This window comes from Hemibagrus wyckioides, linkage group LG20 (genome assembly GCF_019097595.1).
Source record: "Hemibagrus wyckioides isolate EC202008001 linkage group LG20, SWU_Hwy_1.0, whole genome shotgun sequence".
Lineage (NCBI taxonomy): Eukaryota > Metazoa > Chordata > Actinopteri > Siluriformes > Bagridae > Hemibagrus > Hemibagrus wyckioides.
The window spans coordinates 1,071,917-1,089,592 of record NC_080729.1 but is presented as its reverse complement, the minus strand read 5'-3'; the positions used below and the strand labels follow the sequence as shown (position 1 = coordinate 1,089,592).

The 17,676-nt window shown below is 39.7% G+C and overlaps 4 protein-coding genes across 5 annotated transcripts in view; 3 read left to right on the top strand and 1 right to left on the bottom strand.

Moving 5' to 3' along the window:
- Window positions 1-8,307, top strand: part of kcnb2a (potassium voltage-gated channel subfamily B member 2a) — a 38,410-nt gene extending 30,103 nt beyond the window's left edge. The window contains exon 3 of the mRNA XM_058418400.1: window positions 4,788-8,307. Coding sequence (XP_058274383.1) covers window positions 4,788-6,644 — 1,857 coding nt within the window. The 3' untranslated portion in view covers window positions 6,645-8,307. The remainder of the gene's footprint in view (window positions 1-4,787) is intronic.
- A 1,152-nt stretch (window positions 8,308-9,459) lies between these two features.
- Window positions 9,460-12,818, bottom strand: tmem70 (transmembrane protein 70). Its single transcript, XM_058418412.1, has 3 exons — window positions 12,548-12,818; window positions 10,991-11,090; window positions 9,460-10,014 (listed from the first exon to the last, which is right to left on the bottom strand). Exons 1-3 carry the CDS (start codon window positions 12,728-12,730, stop codon window positions 9,575-9,577), a joined length of 723 nt encoding a protein of 240 aa, XP_058274395.1. The 5' UTR covers window positions 12,731-12,818; the 3' UTR covers window positions 9,460-9,574.
- elocb (elongin C paralog b) lies at window positions 12,627-15,177 on the top strand. 2 transcript variants are annotated; one of them, XM_058418415.1, is made up of 4 exons: window positions 12,627-12,708; window positions 13,705-13,739; window positions 14,085-14,228; window positions 14,745-15,177. In XM_058418415.1, exons 2-4 carry the CDS (start codon window positions 13,736-13,738, stop codon window positions 14,933-14,935), a joined length of 339 nt encoding a protein of 112 aa, XP_058274398.1. In that variant the 5' UTR covers window positions 12,627-12,708; window positions 13,705-13,735; the 3' UTR covers window positions 14,936-15,177. The 2 variants fall into 2 exon arrangements, with proteins under 2 accessions (XP_058274398.1, XP_058274397.1); XM_058418414.1 differs by lacking the exon at window positions 12,627-12,708 and adding an exon at window positions 12,982-13,104.
- A 145-nt stretch (window positions 15,178-15,322) lies between these two features.
- The window catches only part of ube2wa (ubiquitin conjugating enzyme E2 Wa), an 11,546-nt gene continuing 9,192 nt past the window's right edge, over window positions 15,323-17,676 (top strand). The window contains exons 1-2 of the mRNA XM_058418413.1: window positions 15,323-16,735; window positions 17,491-17,582. Coding sequence (XP_058274396.1) covers window positions 16,721-16,735; window positions 17,491-17,582 — 107 coding nt within the window. The 5' untranslated portion in view covers window positions 15,323-16,720. The remainder of the gene's footprint in view (window positions 16,736-17,490; window positions 17,583-17,676) is intronic.

The following is a 17,676-nucleotide window of genomic DNA, read 5'->3' as shown; positions in this document are numbered from 1 at the left end:
AATAATACTCAAGACAGGACAAGGAGAAATGACAGATATGCTATATTGCCAAAAGTTTTGGGACACCTAATCAGTGAATTCAGATTAGAACTCTGAAAGGAACTCTTAATGCTTCAGCTTCATACCAAGACATTTTGGACAATTTCATGCTCTTTGTGTGAACAGTTTGGGGATGAGTGAGTTTGGTGTGGAGGAACTTGACTGGCCTGCACAGAGTCCTGACCTCAACCCCATAGATGAATTAGAGCGGAGACTGAGAGCCAGACCTTCTCATCATCACAACATCAGTGTCTGACCTCACAAATGCTCTTCTGGAGGAATGGTCAAAAATTCGCATAAACACACTCCTAAACCTTGTGGAAAGCCTTCCCAGTTGAAGCTGTTATAGCTGCAAAGGGCGGGACAACTCCATATTACATTCATGTGCATGTAAAGGCAGATTCCCAAAATGTTTGGCAATATAGTGTATTTTCAGTGCTTCAAAAAATAAATCACAATTTTAGGTGTTATATTCTTAACAGTATTTCTGAAGGAACTCTCAGCATCTTCTCAACCTTCCAGTTGTACAGTTGGTTTGGACATAAACAGAAATAAATCTTTAAGAATATATTTAAAAAGGTCCTGTTTTTAGTGCAGTTTAATTATTGTTGTAGGCTTAGTTTATTGGTTTTCCCACTCTGTGAACCCCTTTACACTTTTTTAAAATGTTTTCCTTTACAGATAATCCAGAAGCGCTAAATACCTGTACATGCAGGACATAAAACCTAGCATCTTCTTGTTTAGTTACAGTCACTCCTTTGAACCGTGTGCAGTTAATTGGAGCAGATCCTGTAGTATCGCTATATCCAGGTGAAATGTTGAGTGTTTACTCCTGGTTTAAACCAGTTTTCTGCTTTATTGTCCAGGACTTATTTGTAAAAGAGGTTTTTATCTCAGTGTAAGATGACCAGTGAAATAAAGAATACAGTAAAGGAATAAATCCTTTGAGGAAGAGTGTATGTTTAATTTTTGGTGTCTGTCTGGGAATGACTGCTGGCTTTCCTGCTGAATAAAACTAGCATCCTCAATAAATGAAAAAAAAAACAAACATTTAAGGTTCTATGCAGAACTCTTGGATTCTACTTTTTGTCCGTTTTAGATAAAAATCCTCCACCAGATGAATATACTCTTGGAACTCTCACTGAAACCTTTTATCTAAGGTTAGCTATATAACCTGCAGAGCTTTAAAGAGGAAGATCCTTCCACCTTTCTGTCTTTATCGGCCTGCGTGTCCGTTACTGAGGGATTACTGGACGATTCTTTTTTTAAACCGGGTTCTGAACACTCCTGTTGACCTTTAACCTGACGGCTCAGTCCTGGCGTCACATCACACGATGTCTGTCTCTTATCCTCCATCTCTCGTCTCACATAACCTGTACTCTGAAGCCCTCTCTGGGCCAACGTTTATAAATTACACCGGATTTATTGGCACGCTTGTGGCTTTGTGGCTGTAATGAACAATTAAACTGAATAAAGACAGACACAAATCATCCAAATCGTTATAGCACACGGCGTTAACTCGTGTCTTCAGGTGTGTTCTCACAGTGACTCTCACAGCAAGAGACTTCTGCGTGTCTGATAGGATTTCCTTTAAGATCTGGCAGTGGCATTGCTCCGGAGGATTTCACGTGGCATTTCGCGTCCTCTGTGGCTGAGCTTTCGGGATTAACCTCCTCCGAGTCCGACCACTTTGCAAATAGAGAAGGTGTAATGATATAATACATACTACAGTAAAGTGTGAGGTTGATATGAAACTATCCAGAGTTTATTTGTTTTCCTTCAGTATTCAGAGCTGTGATGAGTGTACGGACGTTGTCTTCTCCACAGCCGGATGTTTTGGGATAACTGTAATAATAGGATTTAGATGCTATCTATAGTGAGGATCCTGAAAGGTTAGAGGTGGTTACTCACTCTTTCCAACGCGACAGGAAGAATCGAGATAAGGTTCGATGTACAGCTGTGATGATATTTGTCATTAATAACTAATACTGTAACCTGTTAACACTGTATAATGACATCTCCTGGATGTAGGGTGGTAGGCGTGTCCCCTAAACTGTGCTGTGTGTCCATAGTATGTTGCATAAATCCTATATAACAATAAGGAGTGATGTAGCTGTGAGAATTTCTGTGCTCTGCTTAGAGAAACTGCCAGAAATATTTCTGTATTTATATAGAATTAGTTCTGCAAAAAATGTCAGATGTCCTCCAGACCACACAAGACATCTTTTCTGTTCATTTAGACATAAATCCATCTACACAGTAATTACCTCACGACCCTTCAGTGTGTAAACTCTTATCTATAATCGCAAATTCACAAATACAGTAAAAGAGCAGTGAGTGTCTGTATTTATACATCAATGTACTTCAATGTAGAATGATTTTTTTAGAAACATTTCACATCCTGTCCCTTGATAGTGGTCTGATACACTCTTCAAAAAAAATACAGAGTTTTTACTGGATCATGAAATAGTTAAAGGTTCTCGGCTTCATTAAAGGGCTTTCTCTTCCCCTGCCAGGGAAACACTCCACTGGGTTCCCCAGAGACACAACCGAAACCTCTTAAGAGTTCTGAGTGCTCTGTGGTTTTTTCACACTTGGTCCTGTTTGAAACTGTGGTCTGAGCTTCAACCTGGACCATGATGTTGTCCATATCAGGTGTAGAAGCTTTAAGCTCTGGTCAGTGCATGCTAAGCACTGTAATTAGCTCCCTCTTGCACTGATGCATCTCAGAAAACACAAGTCTGGTGTGATATTCCTGTACAGTCAAACCCAAACAGCGTTCTTCTGTTCTTCACAGCTCAGAAAACAAGGAAAAAGTTATTCCCGTTGTCCCAGATGGAAAACCCTAACCTTCCAGCATTCAGATACATGTTCATGTTTCTAGCAGATAGGAAGTCCCTGTGTGTCCTGAACCTCCTCATCTGAAGGTCTGTATGATGTCACTGAGGAATCTGGAGGTGGTTTGAGGTAGAAATATCCAGAAAAGCTGATTCTAATATCTATAATAGTCTAATATAATATTCTCTAATATAATAATCTTGCTATATTGGCTTAAAGAAGCAAACATTGCTTAAAAAACATTTTTGTCTTCATGTTTTCCTTGTTCTGTTGTACCATCACCACACCTACATGCACCTTGACCAGATCCTGTCATCATCCAAGAGGAAAATGAAAACAGATGCAGTTTATTCGGTTTAATATCATGACCTCTGCAGCCCTACCATTTAAATATTTAAAATGTACTTATGATGCCTTTGTTTTTATCTCAGGATGGGATTGACAGTAAAATGGATGGCTGATAACACTTTAGTCATTAATGCCTGTGAGCAGGAGGCAGTAGCAGGCCAATAAGCATTCAGTGTTAGCAACATTAGTGTTCTGGAGTAAAGTATCTTTACATAAGAGCATGGTGCCTTCCGCTGTAATGCTGCAGACACAGTGATTGATTTAATGGTGAGAAATGTGATATGAAGAATGGTATCTCAGTCAGAAATATCAGATTAACCCGGTCAAGTAGAGTGGAAAAACCTCGAGAGAGATCCATTCCATAAACTAACAAAGCAGCTGATCGATACGTGCTTGGCAGTGTTTATCACCCGAGATGTTTGTGCTGAGATAAGGTGGCACGCACCGAATCTCATGTAATTCTAATAAATATAGAGGAACTCTGGTGTCCTGTTCTCTTTTCAGGTGGTTTTGAGTTCCACGAGGCAAAATAATACGGTTTCTTTTTTTTAGAAAACACTTTTGTTCAAAAGAACTTTTCATCATCTATTATTTATCCATTACAGAATAAACAGAGAGAGGAGATGCTTCCAGATGGGTGAAATCTTAATTAGCATGGTACCCTTCTGTGCAGTGTGCATAAAACACTGAGTGGGCCTGGGTCACTTTGATTTCAGAGCAAGATGGAAAGAGGGAAAGACCTGAGTGACTTTAAACAGGGTTTGTGGTCAGGGCTCGGACGCTGCGTATCGACACGAACTGTGACTAAAGTGGCATCTACATTTAGATCTATGGGAAAGACATGAGAAAATTCAGGAACTATGACCGGTGCGAAAAAAACGGAAGAGCAGCAGTTCTTCAGCACAGTGAGAACTTTGAGACACGATCTCATTGAATGCCTTCAAATCTCTCTCTATGCTTACATTTCCTGTGAAAGTGTTAGGGTCATCCGACAGCATATTTTGGAGATGAGTGGGTGAGTAGAGTAGGTTACAGTCCTGAATGATCGAGTTCAGTGGCTTTTGTTTTCCCCCAATGGAAGGAAGTGTCCCAGCAAAGCTTTATGCTGTAATGAAGCTCACCTTCATCCTATAATGAAACTTTTCTATCATGAAGGGTGTGGTCTCTTCTAGGATGAAACCACCTCATCTACAATGCCTGAGGTTTTTATGAATAATGAATATGAAAATTATGTAAATCATATGCTACGGCATTCACACTCACCACTTCTCACCCTGTTTCATTTCAAACAACATTCTACACAATGACAGAATGCATGTATCTGTAGACCCACAACCTTCTACATACCGGAAAAGACCTTTAACCAATCACCTTCTGCTGCATTAAATGGTTTAAAATACAGATTCCCAACCCTGGTCCATTTTAACTTGCTGCAGGACAGGGGGTTCTCCAGTACCAGGACCAGAGATGGGAAGATGTTGACTTAATGGTTTCATGATGGTTTATGAAGAAAAATATTTGAGTTGTGATATTTTCTAACCTCTTCTTCCTTTTCTTTTCAGATCCTGGCAATAATATCCATTCTGTTCATCATCCTGTCCACCATCGCCCTGTCACTGAACACCTTACCTGAGCTACAAGTCACAGACGAGTTTGGACAGTTGAATGACAACCCCAACCTTGCCCACGTGGAAGCCGTGTGCATAGCATGGTTCACCATGGAGTACCTCCTGCGCTTTCTGTCTTCACCCAACAAGTGGAAGTTTTTCAAAGGCCCTCTGAATGTCATCGATCTACTGGCCATACTTCCCTACTATATCACTATATTTCTCACAGAGTCCAATAAAAGCGTTCTTCAGTTCCAGAATGTACGCAGGGTGGTCCAGATATTCCGCATCATGAGAATACTCAGGATTCTGAAACTGGCCAGACACTCCACAGGCCTTCAGTCACTGGGCTTCACACTCAGGAGGAGCTACAATGAACTGGGTTTGCTGATTTTGTTCTTAGCAATGGGAATCATGATCTTCTCCAGTCTGGTGTTCTTTGCTGAAAAAGATGAAGACGCCACCAAATTTACCAGCATTCCAGCATCCTTCTGGTGGGCCACGATTACGATGACGACGGTGGGTTATGGTGATATTTATCCACAAACACTTTTGGGTAAAATTGTCGGTGGGCTTTGTTGTATCGCTGGTGTACTGGTGATTGCCTTGCCGATTCCAATCATTGTGAACAACTTCTCAGAGTTCTACAAAGAGCAGAAGAGGCAGGAGAAAGCCATCAAGCGTAGAGAAGCTTTGGAAAGGGCGAGGCGAAATGGCAGCATTGTATCGATGAATATGAAGGATTCCTTTGTGCGTCAAATGGAATTGGTTGATGTTGTGATTGAGAAGAATGAAGAGAAGCCCTCGGACAACCACCTTTCCCCAAGTAGATGGCCGTATCAGAAAAGCCCCTGCACTGCCGCCAAATCCTATGACCCTAAATATCAGGACGTGATGCAGTTACGGTCTCCAGAGAAAGGTATCAAGCCATGCCCGAGCCCTCAGCGATTAAACGCAAAATCTCTGGAGCAAATGTATAACCAAATGGCAATGACTCCCAGTGCATCGGCTCCAAAAGAAGGTGGTAGGATTGGCAGGGAGGAGAGTCTGGAGATGAAGGTGGTTCAGACTGAACCAACGATGAAGGAACGTCCTGTTACTGAGATCAGGAGCGTGTCAAGCATCGATAGTTTTGCGAGCTGCTCCACGGACATCAGCGAAGTGGAGAAAACGGCTCTGCTCCCCAACGTGATGCAGTCCAGACACCCTCGTGCTCCTCCTCCTCTAGATCTGAGCCAGATCACCTCCTTAAATGCAAAGGCATCTGAAAAGTCAAAACAGCCCCCAATCATCAAGGAGGGTCTCTACGAGTTTGTCCAGTACAAGCCGGAGGGCAGCGCCCGATCTCAAGGCGAGGAGAACCGAAGCTTTGATATGAGCACTGAAAGTGTAACCGGCTCTCCGAAAAGACATGCCAAAGGTCTCCAGGTCAACTTCACTGACTTGGAGCAGCATGAAGATGATGCATCACCTGGCTTGCATCTGGTGGTCACAGATGACACGGTACCACTAACACCACATTCTCGACAAAGTCCCAAAACCCCAGGAAGAGGTTTTGAAGGGGAAGGAGCGATGAGTTCTCCTGTTTTCACTCCATCCTCTGGTGAGAGCCTAAGAGGAAAGAATCACATTGACAAGCTGATGGTTTCTCCTGCTTCACCTAAAATTGTGCTGAATTGTTCTCCCAGCATGGAGGACACTTCAGACAGCAGTCAAAGTGCACAGAAGGTCGTCAATCACCTCCTCTCTCCAGACATTCTCAAATTGACCGGGGATGGGAACGTCTCACCACCATGTGAACCTGGCATGTAACACTGACCTGGCCCTTTAGATACCTGTGGACTGACTAAAAATCAAGGCATTAATAGGGAAAAGGTCAATGGAGTCTAGCTGAACTGGCCGAGGCACACGGACCCTCTGATATTGCAAAGAGACTTCTTTAGCTTTGCGTGATGGGATATATTTACCAGTGGCTGATGGAACTGCATTCTAACAGAGGAAGATACTTATACCATGATACCATAATGACCTGGTGTGCAGGACGGACAATCATGAAACTCGTCCTGTCTTATTGTGTGCTGATTACATTCGTGATTTGGATTGGTGAGTCTGGGAACTGTACTGTTGTACTTCAGATCTACTCCTGATCCACAGAAGTATGACTGAGCAGAAATACTGCCCAGTCTGACATACTGACATGCTAACAAGTCTCCACCCAATAAGTAATGACACATGGCTAAAGGTGTGAACTATCCAGTTTTAGTTCGGGTTAACTAGTAGTCTATTCACTGATAGTAAAAGTAAAACCGGTGTATGCAAATTAGTTCATAGGACATGAATATGACGATGCATTAAAATGTTCTCAAAAATGCCTTCATGAGGTGATCTCCTCCTGATCGCTAAGCTTTCATGTCAGTATTTTGAGAGTCGCTCTAACTGCCCTCTCGTTCACATAAGGCACAATATACAAGACCAAAAAAAAAGAACGGAAGCAAGATATATACAAAATATTCAGCTACCTACATTAGCATGCTAGTCTTCATCTGTTCAGCGCATTTAAAGAGTGGAAATGATGCATGCATGCATTAGACCAGTTGTCCAGCACATTTTAACACTGTGGACAAAACTTGCTGTAAGATGTCTTGCCTTTTATAAAATATCTGCGTCACTTATATAGTGACGGACAAAGCGGCGCCTCCTGCTGGATAAACAAAAAAACAGCACTTTATATTAATGGTAATAGCCATTAGCACAGAACTCGGCTTTTCCGTAATCACCAGAGATAACGGTCTGCATGACCGACATACGTAAAGGCTGGTCTTTATTTTATCTGTAGTTCACGAAAAACATTACAGATCACATGGATTATTCTCTCTGAACAAGTGATTTTGTAAAAGACCATTTTGGCAGGACAAATATTTCCTGTTTTGAGTATTTATGAAGAATTATGCGTGCCTTGTCATAAATATTTATGAGAAGGCGTTACGGTATTTGGCTTTCTTCGTATCGGTCTGTACAGAAAAAAAGTCTAATTTTTATAGAGTAATATATGCAAGTACAATTGAGTTCTCAGGTTTTGTATAACTTGAAAAGCACTAATGTCATGGTTTCTTTCCTCATTAGACACGACTCTATGTCTCACGTATTCATTGCATCGATGGAGGAAATGCAGACGCTCCACTCATAATCATGTGTTAGTTGACGTATTTACAATGCAAGAATCATTCTATGTGGATGAAAACTTCCCATAACGGATATTTAACCTGCACAATGTAAAGTGTACATGACAAACTGAAGGCTGTCTTTTTCTGCATTTACTCTCATGCTGATGTTTTTTGTTTTTCTTTTCTGAAGCTCAGTTTGTAGATTTGTGGCAGTGCAACAGTAGTTCATATTTATTGTACAGTAATATTTAAAGATAGTGACTGGATTGTTTCAAACACAGTAAAATAAACGTGTTTGTACAGACCCGCATGGCTACATCTTTAACCTGCTGGAGATGTCTGTGTGCATATTTTTTCCATTTACAAGATGGTTCAACAAGTTACACATTTAGTTGTTAGCTACAGTGAGCTAGCATGACAGGATTTCTGACAGGATTTTTAGTGTTAAATATTAATCAACTCTGCTGAGAACATTATCCAGTTGGCTAACAACAGGATTTCTGACAGGATTTTATTAATATAATAAATTCTGTATTAATTTATATCATATTTATTGCTAACACTAGATCTTTATGGCTAACCTGAGCCAAAATATTTCTGTGAAGACTTTTATATAAAGTATAATGTATTTTTCATTAAAGTCTTTATTTTTAACTTTAAATAGCTGGCTAACATAAGCTAACCTGACCACATTCTATTCATAATCCTCATAGTTAACTCCAGCTAGCTGGCTAACAGAAGTTACACTAATGGTTTCTGAAAAGGTTTTAGTGCACTGCTACGCTAGATAGCCAAATCAGCTAACATACTAGCCTGAGAGGATTTCTGAGAGGAAGTGCTATACAATAATGTGTACAATATTTATTGCTAATGGTTGCTAGCTAGCCAAAATAACCTGTGAGGTTTTTTTGAGATTTATAAAAGTTTAGAATCATTACTAAGAACACTAGCCAGCTAGCTAATACCATTCAGCCTGTCACCTGCATTTATCCATCAGCTCTTCTGACAGGATTTTTTTTTTTTATCTGATTTTTGTTACATTAAAAATGTATTTAATCTTCACAGCTATGCTGGGCTAGCTAAAATAAGCTAACATCAGAGAGTTTTTAAGCCTGTTTATACTGTTTATAAGCTTCAATGCTATCACTAGCTATCTAATCCGCCAGGATTTCTGAGAGGATTTTAAGTCCCATTCACATGTCCATAGAGCTCAAAGCAAGCATTAGTTAGCTAGCTAATTTAAGCTAACCTGGCGGGGTTTTGGATTACTTTTTTTTTTTGCACAAATGCACATTTGTACTCATAATCTAAAACTGGTAAGCTTTAGAAAGGTCTTTTAGAAAGATCCTTACATTTACATTTAATTTAGTGTTATTAAACAGTTGCTGTCTAAAGATTGTGAACAAATGTGAAGAAGTCTTCTCATTCAGAGTGAGCAACATGGAGGACAAAACTCACTGCTATCAAAGATGATTATTTTATGTGACATTTTCTCATAAATATACTTTACATTTTAACTCCAGCACAAGTTTAGTCCTTTTAATCAAACTTTCAAATGAAGAGTGACAACGGCTAATTTTACTCAGGTTTATTCATGTCCTCGGGGTTGAAGGTAAAAGGCCGATCGTAGCCCATGAGGTGATTGTAGTCGTGCGGTACGTCAAACAGCATGGGGTTTATCAGCATGGACTTCTTCTTGGCGTAGAAACTCGTGAACATGCGGCTCACGTCCGGGATTTTCACATCGCTCTGGTGAAACACGGTCTTCTTCTCCACCAGCAGCGCGCTGTAGGTGACGGCCGTGTATACGTCCGTCTCTCTGTTGTGATACAAGCGCACCACGTAGCCTTTAGTGATGAGGTGGAGGAGGACCGGGGTCAGGAAGGTGAAGAAGCCGATAAAACCGCAGAAGGCCGCCTTCATGACGAAGCTGTTCACGCCGATTCCAGTCTTGGTGAGGATGATGGGCATCAAGCACAAGCTGAACATACTGCTGGAGTAGGAGAAAAACTTCACACCTGTAAATCAAACACAAACATGTAGACACCAGCACTTACTCCATATGACTAGGACACTGTTAAAACAAGTACAGATGGATTTCAACCAATCAGACTGAAAAAAAAAAAACAACCAACCAACAGGGTCTCTGACAATGTTCTGACCGCTCAAACACTTCTATTAGCAAGCTGTCAGGATTTACTGTAAGTGTGTGACCACGTTTTCTCTTTGGTCTGTGTGAAGAATAACAGAACTCATACTTTATAGTCTTCATTTTTGAGTTATGGTCTATAGTCTTTATTTTTAGCACTAAATAGCTGGCTAATATAAGCTAACCTGACAGAATTCTATTCATAATTTTCATGGTTAACTCCAGCTAGCTGGCTAACAGAAGCTACACGGATGGTTTCTGAACAGGGTTTAGTTCACTGCTATGCTAGCTAGCTAAATCACCTAACATATACTAACCTGAGAGGATTTCTGACAGGAAGTGCTATACAATAACGTGTACAAAAAACAGTACATGAAAGTTATTTGAAGAAGAACAAAACTCTTACTTTATATTGAACTATAAACATGAAAAAAAATAAAAATGACTGGGACACTATTACAAAAAAACAATCAGGTAGGACTACACTCAGAGAGTAGAGATAAATCAGATAGGAATAATCTCTGATACTAATAATAAAATGAGTGATGAGGATATTCTAAAGTAAGTGGTGAAATTAATACACAATTTTTGTATTTTATTCAGCGATTTCTCTGTCATGCGGTTCATCTTAAAGCTGTCCCCAAAAATTCTCACCAGACAGCTCTGTCACTGATCTGGGCTCAGAAACATATAAACCACCTCAGACTGGAAGATTCTGAAGAATTAGACATCCTAAATGTAGATCCGATCCTGCTTATCATTTATACACCACTTTTTATCAATTAATTAAAGGAAAACATTAAATGGGTGATTAGTCGTATGGGAATGCAGTGTGGGTGCAGTACCGAGCACGGCCTTGCCCAGACTGCCCGTGTAGATCAGAACTCCGTCCTCAGTGCTGCCCGGCTGTGAGGAATAACATCGTCTGTCCACACAGAGTCCACTCTGAAGAATAAAGAATATAAAGATAGAAGACACTATAAAAAGAAATAGACGGATTTTGAGTAGATGTAATTATTGATCTGATGATTATAAAACACACATAGTGAAGAAGATCTGAATCACAGAAGGAAAGAAAATAATCCAGAATACTCTAGAGCATGATCTCTCAGTTAAACAGCACGAGAATAATCCTGCAGTAACGTAGCTACAGCATCAACACTTCAGTTCCATTCTTATTTAAAGCAGTTTATAAACTTCACCAGACAGATTTATTCAGTTTATATAAATTAAAGCCAGAAGTGTTGACTGAGAGTTCTGTATGTTTATATTCTAGCAGCTTGAACACACAATGTGACGATATCAATCTACAACATATCAATATCTACAACATATTACCATCACCATAAAGATTTCTGAGGATCTGAGTGTCCTTCTAAATCTCTATTATTATTATTATCATTATTATTCATATTACAAATAACTAAGCTATTTTTAGATCCAGTTGTTTTGAGTGATTTACACTACATTTCCAAAAGTTTTGGGACGTCTGCCTTTACCTGCACATGAATGTAATATGGAGTTGTCCCGCCCTTTGCAGCTATAACAGCTTCAACTCTTCTGGGAAGGCTTTCCACAAGGTTTAGGAGTGTGTTTATGGGAATTTTTGACCATTCCTCTAGAAGCGTGGTCATTTGTGAGGTCAGGCACTGATGTTGGATGAGAAGGTCTGGCTCACAGTCTCCACTCTAATTCATCCCAAAGGTGTTCTATGGGGTTGAGGTCAGGTCAAGTTCCTCCACACCAAACTCACTCATCCATGTCTTTATGGACCTTGCTTTGGTCACTGGTGTGCAGTCATGTTGGAACAGGAAGGGGTCATCCCCAAACTGTTCCCACAAAGTGCATGAAATTGTCCAAAATGTCTTGGTATGAAGCTGAAGCATTAAGAGTTCCCATTAAGAGGGGTGTCCCAAAGCTTTTGGCAATATAGTGTACTTTACTTCCCCTTTTCTTATAAATAATGTAGATTTGTATTTCCTAATAATTTGTTTTATTCACTTCCTAAATATGCAGTAATACATAGTGTGCATCATAATGTATTTAATTATCACAAAGATTTATTTTTCACCGTATTACTCATGAGCTGAAAGAGCAGAAATTCACCAAACTCTGATAAATTACACCGCCATTTAATTGTAAATATATTTTAATAAAAATATAGGATTAATTTGACGTTAAAGTATTATACACACAAAAGCATGAACATGTTTTATTTATATTTATATACATTTTAAATAGCCATTATTAGTGTTAATTAAACGTATTATCAAAGTCTGCTGTAAAGGTTTAATTATCGATGCATCTCTGCTTCATTGCTGACAGATTGACAGTAACTATTAAGCGATAAGGTCAGTTTAATGCTCTTAGTAATCCCATGCTGCCCAGTCCCTCTGTGTTACCTGAGTTGTCCAGGATGTTAGGGACGTCCTCTGCACTACATGATGGCTGCTGGTCAGAGCAGAAGATGTGCATGAGGTCTGAGATCTGCTCAGGAAATAAACACTGCCTCGATGGATTTGTCTTAATATCTGATGATTTCTTGAGATAACTCTAAACCGCGGTAAGATATTTAAATGGAACATTTTTTTCAGAAACGTGAATGCTCTTCAACCTATTCGGATTACTGCAGAGGCGCCATGTAAAAACCAGACCGGAAGTACTACAACAGCGCAACGTCCAGGGAGCAAACTGTTATCAGTGTGACGGAGTAAAAAATAATAAAATAAATAAATAAATAAGTATATAAATAAAATACAAATACGGAATATCGTAATCAATGTATCAGTTGTTTATAAATTAGAATTTAAAAAATAATAAAGCTATGAAAACTTTTAATTTGTAGACCACTTACCGGCAGTGGGTTTTATTTTAGACGTAGTAGGACGCTTCCGGTTGTGGGAGGCAGTCGCTAGTTTAGTGTTTTGAAGAGAAAGAAAGACGAGTTCGTGTCTCGTGAGTAAGTATATTTTTTACATTTTTTTAAAATTTCTTATAAATGTCGAGTAATATACTTTAATGAGAATGTAGACCCGCTTTCATTTCCACACACTCGTCTTAGTAACGTGAGTGAGTCAGCTATGTACCGTGTTAAATCGAAGCTAAAAGCTAACGTTAGCTAGCTGTGTTTACTCCATTAGCGTTTTTTTTGTTTTTTTTTTACAGAAATTTAAGTTTCCTGAAGGAAAAAAAATCTACGGCACGTGCTTAAAAACGGAGGGAGGGATGAAAGGAAAAGAAAGAAAGAGTGAAGAAATATTACTAAGAGGAATTAAATAGAATAAAGAAGATAAGAACAAGTGAGAAATGTTGGTGTGAGGAAAGGAAGAGAACAAGGGAGAGGATTAGAAAAAAACAGACATATTTTGGTGGAGGAAAATAAAAAGAAAGTTTTAAAAGAAGATTTAAAAAGAAGAACAAACAGAGAAAGAGGGTGAAAGTAATATAATGTCATCTTGTCCTTATAACATTCTCTTGGAGACATCAGAGATGCTGCTTTAAATAGTTGTGTTTTTAATTAGTGAAAATATTTCTTGTCTTTTTCTTGCGTGTGTTTCAGGGAAGAAGACGACGAAGCAGAAGAACAGAACATGGGTAAGAGATCTCTCTGGAGGTTTTCACGCAGTCTGAAAGGTGTATTGGGCTAAAAAACATGCGTCTGTGGTCACAGCTCATTCACAAGCTTTCTTTTTAGTGTGATATTTAGTGGTTTGTGGGATTGACAAAACTGATCTGAAAAGGATGGTTACTGGTTATAGCTGCTATAAAAAAAAAAATCTAACTACAAATGGATTTAAATAAAAGTACAGCACATTGTTTATTACATAAAAGCGTACTTATTTGTGACGCTGGGTGACGTGCTGCTGTAGAAAAATGCTGAACTCGAGGCTGTGAGAGTTACTCGGCTTCAGTGTTTTAAAGCGTGGTGATGTTTTTCAGACTGTGAAGAGAAGACGTACGGTGGCTGTGAAGGTCCCGATGCCATGTACGTCAAACTAATCTCCTCTGATGGCCACGAGTTCATTGTGAAGAGAGAACACGCACTGACATCAGGAACCATCAAAGCCATGCTGAGCGGCCCAGGTGAGCACACACACACACACACACACACACACACACACACACACACACACACACACACACACACACACACACAGATCCAAGATACAAAGTGAAAAAAGCAACATGATACATAAACAGAGGCATGGACTCCACTAGATCCCTGAAGGTGTGATGTGGTATCTGGCACCAAGATGTTGGCAGCAGATCCTTTATGTCACAACTTTAGATCCTTTATCTTGCAACTTACAGGACTAAAAGGATACTTTTGATAGATACTGACCACTGCAGACCGGGAACACCCCACAAGAGCTGCAGTTTTGGAGATGTTCTGATCCAGTGGTCTAGCCATCACATTTTGGCCCTTTTGGTCAAACTCGCTCAAATCCTTACATTTGTCCATTTTTCCTGCTTCTAACATCAACTTTGAGGACAAAATGTTCACCTGCTGCCTGATATATCCCACCCACTAACAGGTGCCATGATGAGGAGATCATCAGGGTTCACTTTAAATTTACATAATCCCTTTTTTCTTTCCAGGTCAGTTTGCTGAAAACGAAACGAATGAAGTGAATTTCAGAGAAATCCCATCTCACGTCCTCTCCAAAGTCTGCATGTATTTCACCTACAAAGTCCGATACACCAACAGCTCCACAGAAATCCCAGAGTTCCCCATCGCACCGGAAATCGCCCTGGAACTGCTCATGGCTGCAAACTTCTTAGATTGTTAAACGCACACGCCTTGCAGATGCAAGTTCATAAAACAGTAAACTAAACTATTCTAAATGTGTGGCAGAGGGACGTGTTGTGTGATTTTTAGTTCCCACAGTATTAGTTTTGTTCATGCCACAGAAATCCCTCGTGAGGAAGTGGTTAAGCAGACAGCATGCTGAGTCTGTTTACCTTCCTCTACTAATAAACTGATGTGAACTGCTATTCCCCTTCAATAAAAATAATTTAATTATTGTCTATACCTTAAAGAAGAATTTATAAATGTGTTTTCCAAAAGAGCTGGGAATATTCATGAATAATTAATGAGCATTAATAAGAGAATTCATGTGATGACAGTGTGAGTGTTTCAGAATATCATCTTCATACGGTCTTCACAGGAAGATAATAAAGTACATTTAAAACATGTTTTCTTTTATCATAAGATATCAGTGCATACAAGTTCTCTAAGAGCTGAAAGACCCTCACAGAGCTCTTTATTAAGGACACTTTATTAGGAACAGACAATCATGTGTCAACACAATGCATCAAATCCTACAGATATTTATTGTAATGTTCACATCAAACATCACAATGAGGGAAATGTCTAAGTTCAGTGGTTTTGAGCATGGCATGCTTGTAAATACCAAATGGCTGGATTGAGTTTTTCAGAAACATCTGATCTGGGATTTTCACACACAATGCTCTAATTCAGAGTGGTGCAGTAAAGAAAAACTTCCAGTGAGCAGTTCTGCAGAACCTCCTCTTTGACAAGAGCGATTAACAGAGAATGGCCTCGGATTCAGATAATTACTTTGTACAATTGTGGTGAGCAGAAAAGCCTCTCAGTGAGGAACCCTGAGGTGGATGAGCTAACAGCAGAAGATCGTGTTGCGTTCCTCTTCTGTTATACAGAAATAGAAAGCTGAGGCTGCAGTGGGTACAGGCTCACCAATACTGGCCACTTGAAGAATGAAAAGATGTAGTCTGGTCCCATCCTGCTGTGTGAACAGTCCAGGCTGGTGGAGGTGGTGTAATGGTGTGGGGGATGTTTTATTGGTGCACTTTAGGCTGTTAATACCAAACAGTCATGGTGTGAATACCATGGCCTATTGAAGTGTTGTAGTTGACCCTGTACTGCCGTTCTTACGTGAGAATTCGCCATGTCACAAAGCGAAGGTCACCTCAGACAGGTTTCATGAAATGAGTTTTTCATGGTAGAACAGGAGAGTCTGACTCTTCCAAGCAGCACATCTCACAGAGACGCCCTTTTGGTGGGTGCTGAGAAGATCTAAGCAACTAGATCAGACAAACTGTCATGAGTCCTCATCTTCCTGAGGATGAAGATGAGTCATATCCTTACATGGGCTATGTGGATGACACTCGGCTCGTTCCACCATCTCTCAGGGTACAAGGAAGACCTGCATCAAGAGCCAATGGCGGTCTTTAAACACAAAAAAGACCTACATTAGTTCTTAAACTATCACCATAATAATAGTAATAAAGTGTTCTCTTTGTGCAACCGAGTTTTTAGACTTTTTTAGCACTATGTTTAGTAAATGTAAATATTTTGTATTGCTCGTGCACAGACCTAGCTCAATCTACACTGTAATTAGTTTGGAAAGAAAAGATCCCTTATTAGCCGCATTCACTTAACTAACCAATCGTAGTGCAGGACTGGGATACAGTTAGCCAATCTAGAAGCAGGGTTCAGCTTAAACTAGCCAATTGTAGTGCAGAAGGCGGGACTTGTCAGAATACGGATGTGGGTAGAGAACTAACGCGTCCTGAACTTGGGGAGTTCCAACATGGCGTCGATGCAGGTGAGTAGCAGAACTACAGTAAACAAATCCTCTTAATTCAGTGGTTCTGAGGGGAGATTTTAATGAATATCGCTAGCAGTTATGATTTCAGGCAGATTACTTCATACAGGATGTGTCTGTTAAATCGTTATTTATGAATAGACTTCGAAAATCACGAATATTCAATGAGCTATTCCTGGCAATTCCTGTGTTAGCTAGTCGAGTGTGTAGCTTTAGCTTTAGCATTACCTTTAAACCAAAACAGTTCAGACGAGATTGGGGAATATTTATCTCTCCTGACCCTAATCATGAGGTTTTTCTGTTAGAAATGCTAGCGGATACTTTAAAGACTTTAGCTAGCAGCCTGTTTTGAGTTGTTTTGGATATCGACTCATCTTTTTTAATGTATTCAACTGTTGTAGAAAGAATTAAAATAATAAACATCAGCTCCTTTAGATTACAGCTGTGTGTGTCAATAATAATAATAATAATAGAACAGTTGTATGAAGAATGATTCCAGACTTGTTTTGTTATGTATAAAATACGTTTTCCAGAGATGCTTTTAGAAATAGTGATTATATCAGTTCTTATGTCTGTAAATAAGACCTAACAAAGTGTTTAAGACGCGTTAATGAGGAGACCGTTAAATCAATTAACCAGAGCAGGTGGAAGGGGTGCATTAACTTATTAGAGCTGTACCCTAGGCTGAGACTCGGCTGCTGTAAAGCAGAGTGACGGGGTGTACAAACTTTTGCACTGTTTGTTTCTCGTTCTAGAAAAGGTTACAGAAGGAACTGTTGGCTTTGCAGAACGATCCACCTCCAGGAATGACTCTGAATGAACGGAGCGTTCAGAACACGATCACAGAGTAGGTGCTTTCATTTTATTTTATTACAGAATTGCTTCACACACACACACACACCCAGAGGGCAGGGATGAGTGTGTTTAATCGTCTCACTGGT